The following is a 19,827-nucleotide window of genomic DNA, read 5'->3' as shown; positions in this document are numbered from 1 at the left end:
TATTTTCCATGGAAATACATGCATACTCTTGGAATTTCTATCTTTGGAATCTCTGAATTTGGAGTACATTTTTCCACATTTCAGCACCTTCTGGGCAGAAACAATGAAAATTATCATGCAAAATTAATGGAGAGCTTCATTTACTTTGCATAAATCCTTATTCTTTTCATCCATCTCTCTGTTGGCTAGAGATCTGGATACACTGCATCACAGTTAAGACACAAATCAAATGGAGATAATGATTTAAATTAGAAAGGTAGCCATGCAGCTATGGCCACACTGACTTTATCATATGCTGTAAAACATTGCCATGATTTCATACGACCATGAGGTCAGTCAGGGGGGATGGGACTAGAAGAGTTCTGTAGTCCAAACTCCTGCTCAAAGGAGGGTCAGCTGTGTGGTCAGATCAGGTTCTTCAAGGTTTCATCTCTAATCCAGGGGTAGAGATGCCATAGCTTATAGGCAATGTGCTCTTCTGCCTATCTTTCATGGAAAAAAGCATCCACATTTTACTTTAACCACGCTAGGTTCAACTTCATCCCATTGAGCTCCAGTTGGTGTTTGGCTTTGAAACTATAACATATACTTGAATCAGAGTGTAATCTTACTTCTCTACTCTTCGCTGCTCATGACACTGCTTCCCTCCTTAGGAAGAGCAGCCAAACTAATTGCCAGCCTGAATTTAAAAAAACACACTCTCCCATTTTAGAACTGACTGCTTAATGACCATTGTTCACCTTCTTTGACAGTATAACATATGGCTTTATTTCTTACTTATATCTTGCTTTAATATGATGGTTGCCAAAAATAACAATGTTGCCCATTGGTGAGTCTGTCAATGAAACAGGAAAAATGTATCAAAATTATCTTCCTTATTTTTCAGTTTAAAAAATCAGTAAAATCAAAATGAATTTAAAAAATAAAATTGTTCTCTTTAGTGCAGAGTTTGTATTTCAATAATCCAATTACAATCCAAGGGGGTCCTAACATCAGGCTATCCTATAAGACAGAAAAGCAGAATTGATATGGATTTGTATTGTAAGCAATTGCAGATTTCCTATTAAAATATTTTGGGCAAAATACTCTTGTAAAGTATATAAAAAATATGCAGAGTGAGTGTGTTTGCATTAGGAATTCTTACAAACCTTTGTAGCCAACCTGTCTTCTTGCGTTTAATTTTTTCATGCATTCAGATATTTCGTGTTAAATAAAACCATAACAGAATAACAACAACAACAAACTATTGGTAATGCGGAAATTGAAAAATGCAGATATATATACATACCAAAATAATTTACAACTGACAAGTTCGTTAATGCAGTAAGTGAGAAATCATTAAATAATCTGGAATACAGTGCTTTCCCAATTATGATGTGAAAAACAATCTGTGGTGTAGAACCCATCTACCCTAATTTAACCATATCTAAGAATCAGCTACATAGCTTCCAAAATAATTTCAGATTCTCTGCAAATGAAAGTAAAGGAGAGAGAGTGATGACTTCATCCTCAAACAACTGGAATGAGTCAATTCTAAGAGGCACTTATTTCTAGAGGGAGGCTACATACAATAAATACAGAATGGGATGATGGTACAAAATTCAATTTGAAACATTAAAATTAGATGTCAACATAAATTAATTTGTCAGACCAAAATTAACTTGTCCAGAAGCATAAAAACTGTCTAGGATCTCATTGTGATCAATGAAGTTGTTATCAACATACATACAACGGTCTTGAACAAACTCATCTGACCAAGTGAGGGTGACAGCTGCAGTGTAATTGAATAACTAACTGGTCTCTAGTGATTTTACTACGCAGATCTTTACGAGTGATAATGGCAGTTTATATATCTGGTTTACCTGTGGACGTACACATAGAGGCCAGAAAGTATAATCTCAAACTGAACCTTGTCACTGACTTTTTAGATAGGCAAAATTGGGTGAGAGGAATCCCATGAAGTGATTTGGATTGCTTTAGGAATCTCACCTATTTATACAAAATGAAATTTAAAGGCAGCCAGTAGCAAATTTACGTACCTGGAAGTGAGGAACACCAGCTGTATGTACTGCATAGTAAGTATAGGCTGTGTTTTGTGCCCTGGTTGAAAAAATAGTTCACATGGTGAATGCGAGCAGGCAGCAGATAGCTGAGTATATGTGAGGGGTGAGTGAATGTTCAAAATGGAATTTTTCAAAATCTCAGGCACAAGCCTGATAATTAGTCTGTCTTACCTGTGAGACTGCAATAGCTACTAACAAAGGATTTCTATGTTTAAGGGATAATTCAGTGCCAGCTTGCATTGCACTTTTGTAATTCAGAAGCAGAGTGCAGTCATAAAAAACAGCAAAAAAAAAGCAAATAAGATCTTTGTGGCAACCTTCCTTTTTATAGCACTGATAAAAAGGAAACTAAGAAAGGTTACAGAAAATAAGTAGCTTGAAAATTACCTGATAGTAGAAGAAAGTGCTTCTAGAGTGAGACAAAGAGCTCGATTTTCCAGTGATGAATGCCATCATGACATTAAAATGAGTTCTGAAGAACACATCACCTAATGCTGGATGTGGTGTAGTTAGAAACAGAGCACATGCTGTTCTTATGAGTGGGAATGTATATCTATATTTGTATACCTGTGTATTTTTAAACACATTTGTATCTATGTAAGTAGGGACCATGCCAACCAGAGAAGTGTAGGTGCCTGTAGCCCACCATTTGGAAGAATGCATGTAAGTTTGGGTTAGTTACAGCACCTATTTCAAAATCTACAGCTCTTTGGTCTTGTGAGTAGTGGTGCAGTTTATCTTTTTTACTACCAATATGGATCATGAATGCATGGTTCACTGTTAATCAGCTCAATTCTTAACAATTCCGTATACTTTTTGATCTGTTTGAAGAACCATTTTCCCATGTAACACCAGTGTGCCCATCTATGAGTGGCATGTTGCTTTGAAGATCCCATGGATATAACACACAAATGCACATCTGTGCATCATATGTTGTTTAAAGCATTTGAGTATCTTTTGCTGTACACATGCAAAAGAGACTACTAAAAACAGACATATTTCACATCTTCAGGGGAAAAATATAAAGATTGCAAATGGAAGTATACATGTGGATCACAAAAATAACTCAGAGAAGAAAAAATTCAAACAGGAAGGATTTTTCAAATGAATGATTAACCTAAAAAAAAGAAAAGTTGACCTGAGAGAACCTCAAGTGATAATATGGAACCACAGTATTCAATGGTATTCAGTGGTATTGAAGAACAACTTTCTATAACAAGCTTACTAATGTAGAATTTGTGCACTTCTCTTTTTACTCAGTACAAAATGACTTCCTTTGATTATCCTCCCACATTCTTATCAAAATAGGCCCATGATTTATAAAGCTTTTACATAGCTAGATTAGGTATTCTTAAAGGTCATAGTGACATCTGAAAATAGTTCCTTAACATTTTTTAATGTTATGGTAGCTTAAGATACTACATTTGAATAGTAAAATAGCATGATTAAGATTATCAAGGAAAAAACCTGCTAAATAAGCATAACCTTTCAGTTTTTGTATGGATTTTTAGTACCATAAAAATGTGTGAAAAAAAATCAAAGGTCAGTTTTAGATTCCTCATGCTTAAGTTGGAAAAAGTCTAATTGTAGTTTAGTAGAAGTTTAAAGTAAAGAATTCAGTGCTCTTGTGGTCTCCATTAAGGAAAGAGAAAAAAAAAATCCCACAGTCTACAGTATTAATAAAGGGTCACAAAGATAATCAAATGACTGGAGCACCTCTCCTATGAAAAAAGGTTGATGGAGTTCAGCTTATTCAGCTTGGAGGAGAAAACGCTCTGGGGAGATCTCACTGCAGATCAACACTCCCTCATAAAACAAGAAAGTTTGAATGCATTTTTTTCAAGCAATTTAAAATGGGGATAGATTGTTTCTCCTTACCCTTTAGTGCATCAGAATATTAAAAGATTTGCTCAACTTCAAGCCAGAAACCTGTGCCAGTGCCTTGGTCTACCTCAGCCCTTCACCTAATTCAACTGCATGACAGCACCACAATTTCTAAATCCTTAAAAATGGAGGTGTCTTGCTTTACAGTTCAATCATTCACTTGATGTTGCAGCAGCAGTATGTAGAGTTTCCTCGAGGTGGTAAAATTTATCTCAAATGGTTGACAGTGTTCAGATCAGGATTCTGTTCCTCTTCCACAAAGGTCAAATCAGGTTTCAGTGATGCAGCACTGACAAATCTGGTATCTCAAGAAGTTAATAGGTGGTTTGCAGATCTTTCCAGACATTAGTAATTGCTGAAGTGAAGTAGAAAGCATGATAAAAGTAATTCTGATGCCTGAAAATAAACAAATGTAATGTTTCAGTAGTGTGCTGAAAAGGAGGTACTCTAAAACAGTCAGATTTCATCAGATTGTTTCAAATACTTGAATTCTATGTTCTTTGTTGTGTACTGTCTTTAACTGCGAAGAAGTCAAAGAATGTTGCTATTTTAAATACAGAGAGTACACAAGATTCCTTTTCCTCTAGTCCAGGAAGATGGAGGGCATGTTTAAAATACCATTAGATTTCACACTGTGGGCAAAGTATTGTATACATTTATTATACGAATGGATTCAGTCACGTATTGTTTCAAACTGTTATTAACTCTCATACATATGCTAACTATTTATATCTGAAATTGGTAAGGGAAGGTAGAGAAGTCAAAGAAATTTAGGCTGCTTGAATTTTTCCATTTGAATATCCTCTGGAATGTAATGGCAATCTTAGATATTCGGGCTGATCAGTTATTTAAATCTGAAATTTGAATTGAGCTACATTATGCAATATGTAATATTCATATTACATTCTACATTCTGTATCTGTAATAGAAAGGGTACTTAAAAATTTTAAAATGTATGTATTACCATAGCTTTGTAAATGTTATTTATTTATTATTTTACACACTTTTCTTTCTCTAGAAAATAGTGCCAATAGGGACTACTTGTGATGGAGAAATGCACTTTATAAAAGAAAAAAAAAAAAAAAAACAACAAAAAAAAGCATCTTTTTTTTTCTAGATATTTAATGAGTACATTCCTCCAGACTAAGCCTCCAAAGGCTCTTTGAAGTGCCTTTAAAAGTTCATTTTCTATGTTTCTTCCCACTTGCTGCAACCAATAAGAGGAAACAATTATTTCCTATGCCTGAATAGACTGGAAAAATAATTTTCACACTGCATTGTTAATATTCATCTCAGGATACATTAAGCTGCAGAGGTGTTACATTAAACTTCAGACGTGATAGTTCTGCCTGTAGAGAATAAACTTTTATTAAAGCTTATTCACCTTTTACATATTGTTTCTGTGAGTCACCACCTATCAAAAAATCAAATCTTAGAATGCATCAACATGTGGAACAATCATTTGCATGGGTAGCCACAAAAGGAAAAAAGAAAGAATAAAGAAAAAGTCTTAGTTCTCAAGTCACTGTAACAATTAGATTTGTTAGTACATGTTGGTCAGATTGGAACACTTCATTCCAAGTGCCTACAAGTGCTGAGAGGAGTTCAGATTCATGTAATTGAATTTCTCCCACTTATGGTAGAGCATCAAATTGAAGAGTCCCTTCAACATGGAAACCATATTGCAGACAGTGCAGCTACTCCAGTTATGTAGACCAGTTCAAGGTCTACAGGATATGATCACCCCGATCGCCTGATATGATCATCTACTAATATACGAAAATAAAATAAAAAGCATGAACTAAGCTCAGAAATTGATTTTGTAAACTTCTCGATGGGTCCTTAAGAGACTGGACATTTTTTGTTAGTCCATTGATTTTTGAATGTGTGTTTGTGTGTCTTAAGGTGAACAGAGGTGTGTAGATGCTTATTTATATGTATCTGAATCCTTCTTTTTTTCTTGGCTGAAAGACCACTCTGTGAGACTTTTTTGGCAATAAAGACAATTTTACATTTGCAAGTATTTATTTGGAGATGTTTGCCTTCATAAGGGAATGCTCAGAAGTGTTTATTGGCAGAGGACCTGGCCTGTGAACAGATAACTCCAGCTTGATATGGGAGATTGGGGATGATATCACTGTATCCTGTGAAGACAGGATGCAAGCTGGAATCTCCCCATTTCCTCTCGTCTGCAAGGCGTGGTTGGTGGGAACAAAGGAGTTCCTGCTGATATCCCAAAGCCAGAAGTTATCACTCCAGAAGAGCTGACTTGACTGCTTTGGACTATAAGTAAGTTTGTACTGTCATAGTTGAGCCATCAGTTGAAAAACACAACCTCTGGTGAGATACTGAAGATCATCACCTAACACTAGGAACAAGAATGGAACCTTGCTGCTGACCATCTTGCTTTCTACAAAGATTCCTTGTTTTATTTCCTATCTCTTTCCTGTCACCCATCTTCCTTTCTCCATCTCCCTATAAGTGACTAGGATTTATAATGAACTGGTTGGGCTAACATCTGGTCTGTTGTGTCGCAATCTCACCATCATGTATACATATATCAAAGAACTTCCTCTCCCTTCAGTAATTGGAGTGAGACAGTATGGTGTCAGATTCATGTAATTCACAATTTTTCTGTTTGATTGACAATGGGGATTAATATTTCTCATTTGTCATTTTTTTTGCTGTTCATAAAAATATTCTTATGGAATATCTGGGCAGAGATAATCACAGATAATCACGTAGTGATATTTAAACATCGTTATCTGATTCATTCAAGTTTATTCTCTGGATTCTTTCTTCTCTTGTCTTGTACTCTGGGCATATTTGTTATGTTAGACATACTCTGTTACAAACCAAACAGCTATGTGTGCTGTGTAACATTTATTGATTCCATCTGTTTCTTTTTTTAAATCATGAATGGTCCAAATGTTAGTTAAAAACTGTTTGTTATCAACAAACTGCTTGTATAAAGACATGAGAATGACTTTTCTTTGTTGAATACCTCAAATTATATTTTGAAAAGCTTATGATATATACAAAGGTATTTATAATTGCAAAAAGAATAGCAACAATATCTTTATCACAGCATTATGATGTCACCTCTATGCATGGGGGTGAAGGCAATAGGAAAATAACAATAGAAAGGAGACAGACAGATGTAATGGACAGAAGTCACTGCGAAAAGCCTGGAGATAATGCATCATTTTTGTGAATGCTTTTACTGTATGAACACATTTATAATGAGTTAAATACACTTACGAGTATATTTGTGTGCCGCTGTAAGTTAAATGTGTGGGTGAAAGGATCTGTTAGCTTAACGAATGGCATATTATTTCCACAGGCAAAATACAGCTAACCTAACAAGATTTGTTGGTGCATATGTGGTAACCAGCATATGAAAAGAGGGTGCTTTGCACGCACTGAATGAAGGTTTAAGGCTTTGTCAGGAAAAACTGGTCTGCAGTTTCCACACAGAAGAGTGTGTTAGAAAAGCTGTTCATATTTGCCTACAGAGACTTCGGTTATACCAGTTATTTCTTTTTAAAAGTTCAGGAACTGGACTATTTCTAAGATTTGCCACGGAGAAAATGGTCATCACTGAAGGGTATTTATTTGAACTTCTGTCTCTGAATAGGATACTGCTAGCTTTGCAATAATGTTGACAATTAAGGGGTATCAGTTTTTGTTTGGCCTAGATACTGGAAGGAAAAGGTTATTGAAATTGCTTGGGCAGAACAGTTTCTACTGAAGTAACACAAGTTATTAATTTTGTAGCTTTTATTAAAGCTAACTTTAGGTTCATTGAAAATTGAAGTACATTTTCCAAAACAAAACAAAACCTTTTTTTTTTTTTTTAATGCTTTTATATCAAAACATATTAGTTGGAAAAGAAAAAAAAGGGTTTTTTAATACGTTTTTCCAGGTGAAGCAATTAAATGAACTCAGGCAATTTCAGTCAAGTCAAAAGAGTATTTTAAAGAAAATGTTTTTCCTGACAAATTCCACTCATTCGAGGCATAATCTAACTTCAGGTATTATGCCAATGGAAAATAGGGAAACAGACAGTTGAGAAGAGATGCATTTTGCAAAGATGTATATTGCCCATGCAAAGAATGACATGAAAATGTACGCACTGGAAAGAAGCAAAAAGCAAAAGGCTGCAGAAAGCAGTGCAGTCCAGGGAATAGCACAGTAAGATGTAATGCTGCATATGTGCTAAACTGCCATGTTCTGCTGAACATCCTGACATGGTGTTCAGCCATATGTCCATAACCAGTTTATGTATGTGCTAATTTAGAACAGCAAGATGATTCATTGATGTCTCATTCTCATTCCCTTGCACTGCATGGTAGTGTGAGTGGGTCCCATTCAACTCACTGACTCTGCTTGGAAAAGTGGGTCTGACTAGAGAGAGAAATTAAAACATAATAATATTATTTAAAGCTACAGCTGTTCTTATACTCTGCACAGGAGTGTGAGCAAGGCAGAGAATTAAAACAAGATATCCGGTCTGTAACTGACTATGTTGCCAGAAAAAAGCTTTTGACTGAGCTCTACACATTGTCTTCCTGCAAATGAGCCAGCCTCTTCTAGGAGAGGGCCCAGCCTGCCTTAATGGTCTATGGGACAGAAGAAGTGGGATGAAGTGCTGTTGCTGATTCACTGGCCTGAAAATCCTCTACAATGAGAGTCAAAGAATTAACAGAGTATTTTCTTGTTTATTCTTTGTTTCTTCTTCAGCAATGAACAAAAGCTTAGAAGCAATAAGGTGGGTAACATAGGACATTAAATGAAATAAAAAGAGAATAGTAAGAAATAGCTTTAGTTCCTTCTAAGAAAACAGTAAAATCAGCCTTCGCATTGAAGTGGAATGAAATGAAATTACTGGTAATTTGTTGCTTTTCAAGCGATGATGTTGGTGAAGTATGGTGGCAATTTTTTCCTCAAGAAATCTAAAAGCATTCTGAGGTTCAAGAAATCTAAAAACATATTACTGAGGCTTCTTATCAATGAATTAAGGAATAGGTTTTCTAAACAGATCAGATTATATTTAATTGTATCATTTCAAGGGGAAAAAGGATCTGTAAGGATCTTAAAATAGATTTGGGCAAGTGACGACCTCTCTCAGACAAGGATTGTACCACTGTGTTATTCTACCCAAGGCAATCTATTTTCAGAGCCAAGAAAAGATATTTGTAGGTCATAGACTCTCTCCAAGAACATGTACTTCTCTCTTGTTCACTGCTGTAGACGACATACTACATTAGACACACTCAGAAGTTGCTCTTGAGGAAGTAAGAGATAAAAACTCCTTCACTTCCACAAAAATAGTGTGAAACTTCTAGAACAGTGCAACATATAGCTGAAGAAGAAAGAGCTCATTACAAGAGGTTTGCACCTCAGTGCTCTAGCTAAATTTTGCTCTTCATGAGCTCACAGAACAGAGAGAGATAAAACGTAAGAAACATGAGTGGTTCAGATGCTAGGACAAATAAAAATGTCACAGACTAAGAAAGGTGAATAACAATGACCCAAGAGAAAACAGTGAATATTTATTTTAGAAACTTTTTCCAACTCAGTATCACTGACCTTTTCTCAAGTTTCCAGAGCAAATTAAATACAAAACCCATTCCAAGAAATTAGGAAATCAAAACAGATAAGCAAATTAATACGATTATTTGCAGTCATTTGGTTCCACTCAGGATTCTGTGATTATTTCTTTATCTTTAATACAATGGTGAAGAGCCTCCTCACTGCTGTACTTTGACTTAGAATTGCAAATAGCACTGAATATAGTTTATCAGCCCTAACATCTGGGCTTCTGAAGGCCGTGATCTGAACTGCATGACAAGAGATCAAATGTTATGTAGAAAGCAAATATATTAAATAAACTGTGTGAATTTGTAAAACATAGACAAAAGTAATAGCCTTATGCACTTTTGATGTCATCTAGTTTAAGTCTTGCCTCAGAGAGGCAATTCAGTTCATTCTTAAACATTTCTTTAAAACCTGCCAATCTCAATTGATTTTAATGGAGCTTAGGCATACACTTAAGTATTTTGTTGATCTGAAACCTGAGGACATAAGCAACATTGCTTATGTCTTCAATTGGCATTTAGTAGCTTTGGAACAGGTTCTCACGTAAATAGATGTTGTATGACCACAAAATCTCACTGTCTTTTCTGATAGCATTTTTCTCACCCTACTGGCTGTACTTATCTTTCAAGGCCAACTTTCCGCTGTTCTTCTTCAAAGGCTGAATTTCACTGTCAGCTGTATAAATGAAATAGCACCACTTCTGGTTCAAGTCAATTTTGCTTCCGTAAATGTTCTTTCTTTCCTGTGCATTTCATTCCCATGTGACTTGTTAGCACTTTCCTTTGGAGAATTTACAATATTGTTGCTTTACTGGTTCTTTCTTCTTCACATAAAATATATCATTTGACTGCTATACTGCACCATAAATTGATAAGCTTTTTTTTTCTTTGTTCTAATCACAGTTTCAGTATTCCTATTAGGGTACGCCTTTTTACACAGCATGTGATTCTTTTCCATGGGACAGTAAAGACTGTGTCAAATGCAAAATATTGATTTGTCCTTATGAGAAAGGAGAGAATCTCTTCCAAAGCCTCCTGACATTCGCACTGTAACGTACTGTCTGAATGCAAGGAGTTAAATCCAAGAACTTGTTAGAGGCAACTAGTGGCAAAGGCACTGGGAAAAAGCTATTGGAGCCATTTCCTGGGAAAAGTCTCAGCTCAAGTCCTACCATGCTAATAATTACATTTTTAGGCTTGTGAAAATCAAGACGAGAGTGAGTCCTCAACCTTCAGGCATGTTGGTGCTCAGGATGTTAAAAAGTGGGTAGGACAAATAACACCAAACCAGACCCTTTTCTGCACATGTAAACCCATCTTTTCAAGCCCCAGTTTCTGGTTATTTTGCTAAACCCTAATCTAGTATTATTGTTCTAATAATTCTTTCCTGTACATGTTGCAAAACTGTAAATCTGAGGATATTTAATCTTTAGTTTGAAAATACTTCTGCCACTAAAAAGTTTTTGAGTAAAATAAATTTGGGGATCACTGTCAAGAGATTTCAGCCCCTACTGTCTGTTCAACGTTAACATTGTTTGGGAACCCTGAGACCAGGAGAAAAAATATTTGTTTTATCTGACCTGCACATGTGCTAGTGAATAGCTTAGATTCTTGGTCCAACTGTCTACTGGATCGGTATCCACTAGGCAGACTGTATTCCAAGTGGGCATCATGCTCCTGTCTTTAAAGAGAACATGGCAGAATGACTCACTCTTGCTTCTATGCCTCTTTGATGTGGAATTAGGACTCCAGATGTTCTTCTCAATACACTAGGTTATACACAGTGTAATCAGATCATCTGTCTCTGAATAATGAGAGGAAAATATAAGAAAAAGGTCACTAATCTGAGGAAAGCAGCCATGAAGAACCAAAGAAAAACCAAAAGAGGTAACTCATCTGATAGCCATTAGAAATGTTCAAATTTCTCTAACGTGTATTCCCTTTGTTATAGCTGCCATGCAGAAATCAATGCAGTCTGTGACTTCAGGTATTTTCTTTTCTACTAGGATAGAAGTAATTTCCCTTTGCTAGTACAAAGATGGCAGAAATGTCTCAGTACTTATTTGTAGCAGCAGTTTTTTAAAGTTTTTTTTCCATTCTTTTTCTTGCAAGCCAATAGGTTTTCCTGTTCTTATTAATGTTCACTTCTCTTTTCTTTTCACTGTGGTTCCTTCTTCAGTCCACATCATTCGACTTGTCTTGCTTCACCTTTACAGAGTTTTAAATTTCTTTCAGATGTTGGCCTGTGGAACTTTTCCTGGATAGATGTCAAGCACATTAATTAGCAGATTGCCTTTCTTCATAATTTTTCAGAATTATTGCATTTTACTAAAACAGTTTAACCTTTGAGATATTTTCTGCCTTATTTAAAGCCCATTTTAAAGAACTGTGCAAAGATTTTCACTGTAAATTGGCATGTGTTCAGACATTGGTCACAAATTAACAAGTGTACACCTGTAAGAGAAAAAATTGACTTCACTGTGGTTATTGCAGACTCATGCTCATAATTTAAAGGATTTCACCAATTCCAGTATTCTCATTAGCTGCAACAGTCTGGGTTCTGATATGCGGCACAGTATTGAAGTAAACTAAGATAAATGAATGCAAGTTACATCGATTTTTCCCCCCATTTGTTCTTAACATTTCCACAGAACTCTTTGACATGTTATTTTTAAAGCTGAAAATGTGATGAATAATCACTCTATTTCTCCATGAACCTGGAGGAATGTTTTGGGAATTTGGTATGCGGAAAGCTGATAACTTTTAGGAATGTAACCTGAGCTTCTGTGATTCATTGCTTCCAACACAGTATCTGACTGAATGGAGCTATAGGAGTTCAAAAGAATCAGTACCAGTGGTGATGATGCCAAAATCTCTCCTCATTAAAGTGTTCACAGAATCACAGAATGCCAGCAACCCCTAGGTCCATCTGGCCCAAGGCCTGCTCCAGCAGAAACACCCAGATCAGGGTATCCAATGCCATGTCCTGGTGCCTTCCAGAGGAAGCAGACCCCCACAGACTGGGCAGCCTGTGCCAGTATTTCATCACTTGTTCAGCACAGAAGTTCTTCTGATGGTCAGACAGAACACCCTGCGTTCCAGTTTGTACCCATTGCCTCCTATCCTGATACTGCTTACTCCTGAAAAAAGCCTGCCTCCACTCCATTCTCTCTGCACTGCTCCTTCAGGTATAGGTGAATACTGACAAGAATTGTTGTGAACCTGCTCTTCTTCTGGCTGAGCAGTCCCATTTCTCTCTGACATTACTCACTGGAGAGGTGCTTCAATCCCTTGATGACTGTGCTGGACTCCTTCCTGTATGTCCATGTCTTTCTTATGCTGCAGGACCCAGAACTGGAGAAAACACTCCAGATGGAGCCTCACCAATGGTAAGTAAAGCAAAAGGATCACCTCCCTCAATCTACTGGTGATACTTTGCCTAATGCTGAGATTGGTAGCCTTCCAGTGGCAGGAGCACCACGTTTACTCATATTCAAACCCTAGATCTTTTCCTGTCAAGCTGCTTTCTAGCTGGGTGCCTCCAGCATGCTCTGGAGCAGGACTTGTTCCTCCCCAGGATTCTGCACTGCTCCTTGTTGAACTCAGTGAGATTCTTGTTAGTGCACCACTACAACATGTCAAGATCCCTCTGCACAGCCCTCTGATGAGTCAGTCACTGCCCCAAGATTTGTGTAAGCTGCAAATTTACTCAGGGCACTCTCTACCTCAGTTGTCCAAATCATAAAGAAAAAGGTTAAACAAGACTGGACCAAGTACTGATCCATATTCCAGATGAACACTCCTTGTTGTTTTAACTCAGATGTTTGAGAATGCAGAATGTAACAATAAACCTTTCAGAGCCTCTATATTTGCTGTTATCACCCTTTTTGCTTATCTGCCAAGAGCGTATCATATTAATGTCAGCCCCAAAAGGGTCACGTGAAGACACATTCAGTGATGTTTTCTAACTGTCCCATGGTGATATGCTTAAAAGTCATTACTGACATGAATCGCACTTTTAAAAGCATTGAACTAGGGTTCAAATTCCCTTTTTAAAGTAGCCAAGAAATTCAAAAGTATACTGACAAACTGCAAATTGAATCCCATCTGGCCATCTGCAGTTGAACTGTAATGAAAATAAACATAAAATTGTTTGTAGAAACATCACTGAAAGTTATTATATTTTTTTCTTGTTCTACTAAGTGAACTGATACATTCCCACTGTCATTGCTTATGTTTTCACATGAACTTGATTGTCATCAGAGTAGCAAACCTGAGAAAAGGTCCAAACTAACAACTGAAAACTGTATTCCAATCTCGCTCTTTGTATAGGGGCCTGTCTTTCATCCTTGTCTTTTATAGATTCCTAGGAAGAATAAATCCAGCACCAAAGCAGGCCAGGGAGAGCAGTACATGTTTTTCTCCTTTTTTCGGTGAGGCATCTGTATCACAGACAGAAGTAGCAACTCACTAATGTCATAAAGTCTGATTATGAGCAGGCTGTCCCAGACATCAGACACGAAGCTATTTTTCTTCTGCAACACTTCTTTAATTCACTGTCATTGAAAAGATTGGTACTGACTGTGCTGGCTGGTAAAAAAAAAAGCTGATAGATGCACTGGACCATCAGTTTTCACCAGCTGCTGCTGGAGTTCTTAACTGGGGAAGAATTCCAACGAATGCACAGTAAATGGCAGATTCATGTCTGTGGATATATGCTCTACCAAAGAGAAAAACTGTAAAAACTTAAAACTGTTGCTATAAAATGGATTCTTTCACTGCTATTGAAAGTGTGCCTTCATTTATAGTTGTATATCATTATGCTGCACTTCACCTTATGCTATAGAACTAATGCATATATTTTTTATTTTCATTTTATAGATCTGTATTTCACATGATTGAACATATTATTTTTCCAGACCTATTATTTATCACTTACTCAATAATTTTATGAAGCTCTTTTATATTTGTCAGATATTTTTGCATCTCTCTCTTCAGCAGCATTTGGGAAAGATTTTTTTCTCTCTCTTCATGTTTTATTCATACAGAGAAAAATGTGAGTCTGCTGATGTTGCTGAGAGTTTAATATACTTTGTTTTAAGTAAACAATAAAAAACATGGTGTGGTAAGTTCCATGGGGAGAAAGGTTTTCCATTATTGTCTTAATATCCTAGCTTCTAGAATAGCATGAGATTTCTACCAGAAGAAAACACTGAGTTTTGGTTTTTGGAGAAATCACAAAAATTTGAAATATTTACTCTAACTTCATCTCTGGAATTACTTATTTTTCAGATAAGAAAGGTAACAAAATTGGAAATTGAGCCTAACTAGAACCTCATAAGGGGCACTTGGTCCTTTTCCCTTCAGCAAAATAGGATCAGTTTGGGTTTCCTCCTAGAAATGACTGAAAAAGAAGAGGGATTTTTTACAATCTTCTTTACATTTAGTGATTTATCCTAGATTCCAGAATCCCAGAATCATAGGAGTTGGAAGAGACATCTAGAAATCATTGAGCCCAACTCCCTGCTAAAGCAGGTTCCATACAGCAGGTTGCACAGGAAAGCGTCCGGATGGATCGTGAATATTTCCACAGAAAGAGACTCTACAACCTCTCCATGCAACCTGTTCCAGTGCTCTGTCACCCTCACAGTAAAGAAGTCTTCCTTGTGTTCCTGTGAACTTCCTGTGTTCCAGTTTCTGCCCATTGTTTCTTATTTTCTGCTGCCTAGCACTGAATAATCTGGCCTCCTTGATTTGACTACTGCACATTATATATTTACAAACAATGATGAAATTTCATCTCAGTCTTCTCCAGACTGAAAAGTCCCAGATCCCTTTCGTGCTGCAGACCCTCATCATCCTCTTGGCCCTCAAATGAAGATCCCTGTCTTTTTTGAACTGAGGAGCTCAGAACTGTACACAATATTCCAGATGTGACTTCACTGGGGCAGAGCAGAGGGAAAGGATCACTCCACTCGACCGCCCAGCCATCTTTTTAATACACCCCAGGATACCATTAGCCTTCTTGGGCACAAGGGCACAATGCTGGCTCCTGGCCAACATGTTACCAGTAAGGTCCTGCTCCACAGAGCTCCTGATCTGTACTGATGTGTGTTGCTAAATAAGATACAAACAGTATTGTTGAATTCATCCCTAAACCCAAATTATTTCTGTAAGTTACACAATGGTTTCTGTCTTCTTACAAATGTTTTTTTAAATGCTATGATTGAAAACAGATGCATCAGTCTAAGAAATGTGTCAGGTCTTTGTTTAGCCCTACTGGTGAAACAGCAACTCTTTAGCTAGAAAGTAGGAAATGAAAGAAATACAAGGCAAAATTCAGATAGATGCTAAATGAAAGCTATTCTTCCCTTCTGGAACTAGGTGCTTACTAAGCACAGTACTCTGACTCCTAATCCAACAGTCATGAAACCACAGGTTCTACAAAAGGTTTGAAGAAGAATGGACAGAAAAGGACTTCAGAGAATCTTTCTTGGACTTATAATTTCATTGCTGCTTTTCAAAGAGTGGGATCAAGGTGAAGGCATCCAGCCATCAAACATCTTTCATTGACTCGGTCCTGAGTGTTTCATTTAGATCCCAGGGTCAACCCAACTCCAGTGTCACGCCAGTTATTCTGCATTTCTAAAGTGAGTTAGTCAGTAGAAATTGAAAGAACTCCTAAATGCAGCTGTCCTCCCAGGTATTTGATTCATTTTCATAAGGATTTCCATTAATGATATTGAATCTTATTCCACTGCTACATTCTAGATTATAAGTGCGCTGTTCCACAAAGGTATTTCAAGTAGCTGCAAAAGCTCAGATTTCGCACTGTATAAGATTTGAAAGAACACTGAAAGACTCTTTTGCTTGGATGCCCAGAATAGCTTCCCTTTGAGAGACGCTTTAAACATGGTTTTGGACATCTTAGGTTTTATTTTCTTGAAAAATTAAATAACATTGCTTTGCACTGAAAAGCTTTGAAAATTTTGCTTGCTTTGTGATGTGAGACACTGATTCATTAATGGGGTCTTTTGCTGATGGCACACGTCAACTCATAATAATGCTAGTTTTAAGGGAAAATAAAAACTAAAAGGGAGAGGAAAAAGAAAGAAAAGAAAAAAAAAAATGGGAAGAAAAAAAAAAGGAAAAACTCTGCCCCATGTCCATCAATGACCAATTTGGGAGGTAATTGATTGACTTCCCCAAAGAGCGTCTGTAAGATATTGTTCTGTTAACGTCTGTGTCTCAAAGCTTGCTGGGGACACAGATGGATTTGAACAAGTCCAGAGAAGTCCCGAGCAAGGATTGTGAGATCCTTTGTCTGGGGGACACAGATGGACAAGGCCAGGGGCAACGAGAGCGAGATGAGCTGCAGCTGAATGGCTATGAAGTGCTCCTTTGTGTGGACCTATCTCAGGATGGTGGCCATCTCAGGGGGTACTCAATGACTCCTGCTCAAGACCCATCCTTGTCACATAGGCAGGAGAACAAGGAGGATAAAAGAGGAACTGAAAACCATGAGGATGGATTTCTGGCAGCAGATTCCTCATGAAGAAGAGATCAAGGATTCCTGACCATCAGATTCCTCGTGAGGTGACTCTTGCATGCTGTCGAACTCACAGAAAAGAAAGAAAGAAAGCCACGCTGCTGCTCCTCGCCCCCACTGTTTCTGCCTTGGACCTTCAAACGCCGTGCAACAGGACGCTGCTGCTGGTGACTCTCCCCACTTTACGCAACTCTTGCTTCTTTCCCATCTTTTCTATCGCCCTCCTTCTCTTCCCCGTCTCCCTGATTAGGTTTGGTAATAAACTGGTCGGAACAACATATGAACCGTTGTTTCTTAATCTCATGCCGGGTATACAGATATTAAAAGAACCTCATCTCCCTCCTATAAATTGGACCGAGTCCTTCTCCAGGAAGACCTCTCCATATTCTGAAACTTTACCCTTTATGTGTGTATCTCTCGGGGACGTATTTTGACTATTTGCATACTGTTTAATACGTGTGTGCCTCCTCGGGGAGACCTCTTTGGTTATTTGGTAACTGAAGTGCGAAACTTGAACCTTTTTTTCTGTGTGTGTCTGCGTGCGAAGTGATATTTTGTGACTTAAACGTGTGTGCCTCTCCAGGAAGTTTTATTTACTACTGAAACCTAGAAAGTGTTGCTTTAGCTTCACATTTTTTGTGCTCCCCCCCAAAGAACGGGAGGAGTGGTTTGAGCTGTGGTGCGCCTCCTGGAATTGCAAGGAGTGAACGGTAACTTAGGTGTGGTGTTTACAGTTTTTTAGCCTCTTGTCTTTGTGTGCTCCCCTCAACAAAAGGGAGGCGTGATTGGAGCATTTGCATTTGTTTAGGTGTGGTGTATCTCCCTGGGAGGAGCGGTAAGGAGTAACTGAGCTTTTGAATACGTGTACCTCCTCCTCCCTTAGTGTAGATCTTTCATTGTATTAAGAAATGAGTAACAGTATTGCCAGTATGAAAAGTGAAGCTGTGTTATTTGACCTTTCAGAAAAGCATGGTGCTCGTCCCTCTTTATCAGGGGTGGACTGGGCACGCCAAAATTGGCATAATTTGCAGAATGTTTCGGACCGCATTAGTGTCTTACAGAATGAGGCTCGTTCACGAGCTGGAAAAGGAAAGTCGTTTATTTGTGCAGTACTCGGGGCTGCTTTAAAAGCTGCCGTGGAGTTCCGAAATGAAAAGCATTCGGCAGAACTCCAAACCATAGAAGCACTACAGGAATCTGTTAGAGTTACACAAGAATTGGTAAAAACTCTGCAGAATCAAATAGTTAATCTCGAGGAACAATTAGAAAGAGAGAAACATAATTCGGCCTTGTTGCAGATGGCTTTCAAGGAACTGTTAACACGTAAAGATACTATCGATACCGTCACCCATAGGTTGCCTCAAAAGAAACTTTTCCTCTGGAGGAACTACAAGAAATAAAGGAAAGACTAGACAAATTAGAAACCCCTATAGCCCCATTGCGTCCCTTAATAAAAACCGAATATACCTTCGATAACAGTGAGGATCTAGATCCTCAAATGAATGTTAAGGAAATTCCGTTCTCGGCCACCGAACTAGCAAAACTGAAAAAGGACTTTAGCTGCTCTCCAAAGGAATCAGAAACAGAATATGTATGGAGGGTGAGTCTCACTGGTGACGACCAGATTCAGTTAACAGCAAAGGAAGCAGAAGGTTACTGGGGACCAGGAGTATTTTTAACTACTGGCAACAGTCGTGCTCCCTGGTCATTAACGCAAAGGGCTGCCTATTGGGCAGGTGGTCTCAACCCTTTAGAAGGGGGAGACCCTCTTGCCATTACTGGAACAACTGACCAATTAGTAGAGAGCGTTCAAAAGGCTGCTTGTCTCCAAGTGATGTATAATAGAAAGCTGCAGCCACATCATGAATCGCCCATGATGATGCCCGTTGATCCTGAGAGAATGACCCCTTTAATTAGAGGGCTTCCGGAATCACTGAAACCCATAGGCATACAATTACAAGCAAGGATACAAGCTATGTCACAGGGAGAAAGAACCCGGGCAGTGTTAGAAGAAACTGTAACCCCCAACCATCTGCAGTCAGGACGCAAAGTATGGACGTGGGGGGGAGGTAGCCCAAGAGTTAATTAACCAAGGAAGAAAATATGGGCCGGTGGTTTCCTTTCCCAGTAAATCCGAGCCTAGAGGTGTAAGGCTTGCAGCAGCCAGTCTTGCCCCCAGGCCACCTAGCCCAAAGCTCAGTGGGTCTGGAAGGGTCTCATTGCCAGTAAAAACCGGTAGGTGGAATAAATTGGAGCGAGACAGCATCTCCCCTGGGCTCCTCTGCAGAACGGGTGATCCCGGAAATGTTTTTCTACAAGGACAATATCATTTTCATTGGACTATTCCACGATCCTGTTGATGCTTCTGGTGGATGCTGCTAATGCTGACTGACACATGCTTTGAGCCAGGGCAGGTTCTTCAGGCAACAGATTGATAAGGAATGTGTTTGCATATCTCTTAGCCTCAAATACATATCTTAAAAGCTGCAATCAAAGTACAGAAAAATAGGAATAAAAGAGTGAGTTGTATACTGTGAGTAATTTGTTTCCCAGAAGAGTCCACCTATTGGGTTGTTCAGGAGCAAGGCCATGAGTCACAGGAATAAGTGCATAATAGCAAAGTCAGAAAAAAGTGGAAAGTACTGCCATGACAGCCAAGGTGAAAGTCTGCAGAGCTTCAAGGAAAAGGCAGTCTACAGAACTAGAGATAAAAATACCTTAACATTACAAA

At 38.1% G+C, this 19,827-nt stretch overlaps 1 protein-coding gene across 1 annotated transcript; it reads left to right on the top strand.

The window, feature by feature from the left end:
• The first annotated feature begins 18,025 nt into the window (after window positions 1-18,025).
• On the top strand, window positions 18,026-19,456 carry LOC122161508. Its single transcript, XM_042821005.1, is given in 3 exon segments — window positions 18,026-18,467; window positions 18,470-19,158; window positions 19,160-19,456. Coding segments are annotated over 3 exon segments (1,428 nt in total).
• The last annotated feature ends 371 nt before the right edge of the window (window positions 19,457-19,827 follow it).

The sequence above is a fragment of the Centrocercus urophasianus genome, unplaced genomic scaffold (assembly GCF_019232065.1).
Source record: "Centrocercus urophasianus isolate 14NV4802_14NV808 unplaced genomic scaffold, USGS_Curo_1.0 seq_10, whole genome shotgun sequence".
NCBI lineage: Eukaryota > Metazoa > Chordata > Aves > Galliformes > Phasianidae > Centrocercus > Centrocercus urophasianus.
The sequence above is the reverse complement of the archived record's forward strand: the minus strand, read 5'-3'. Positions and strand labels throughout refer to the sequence as shown.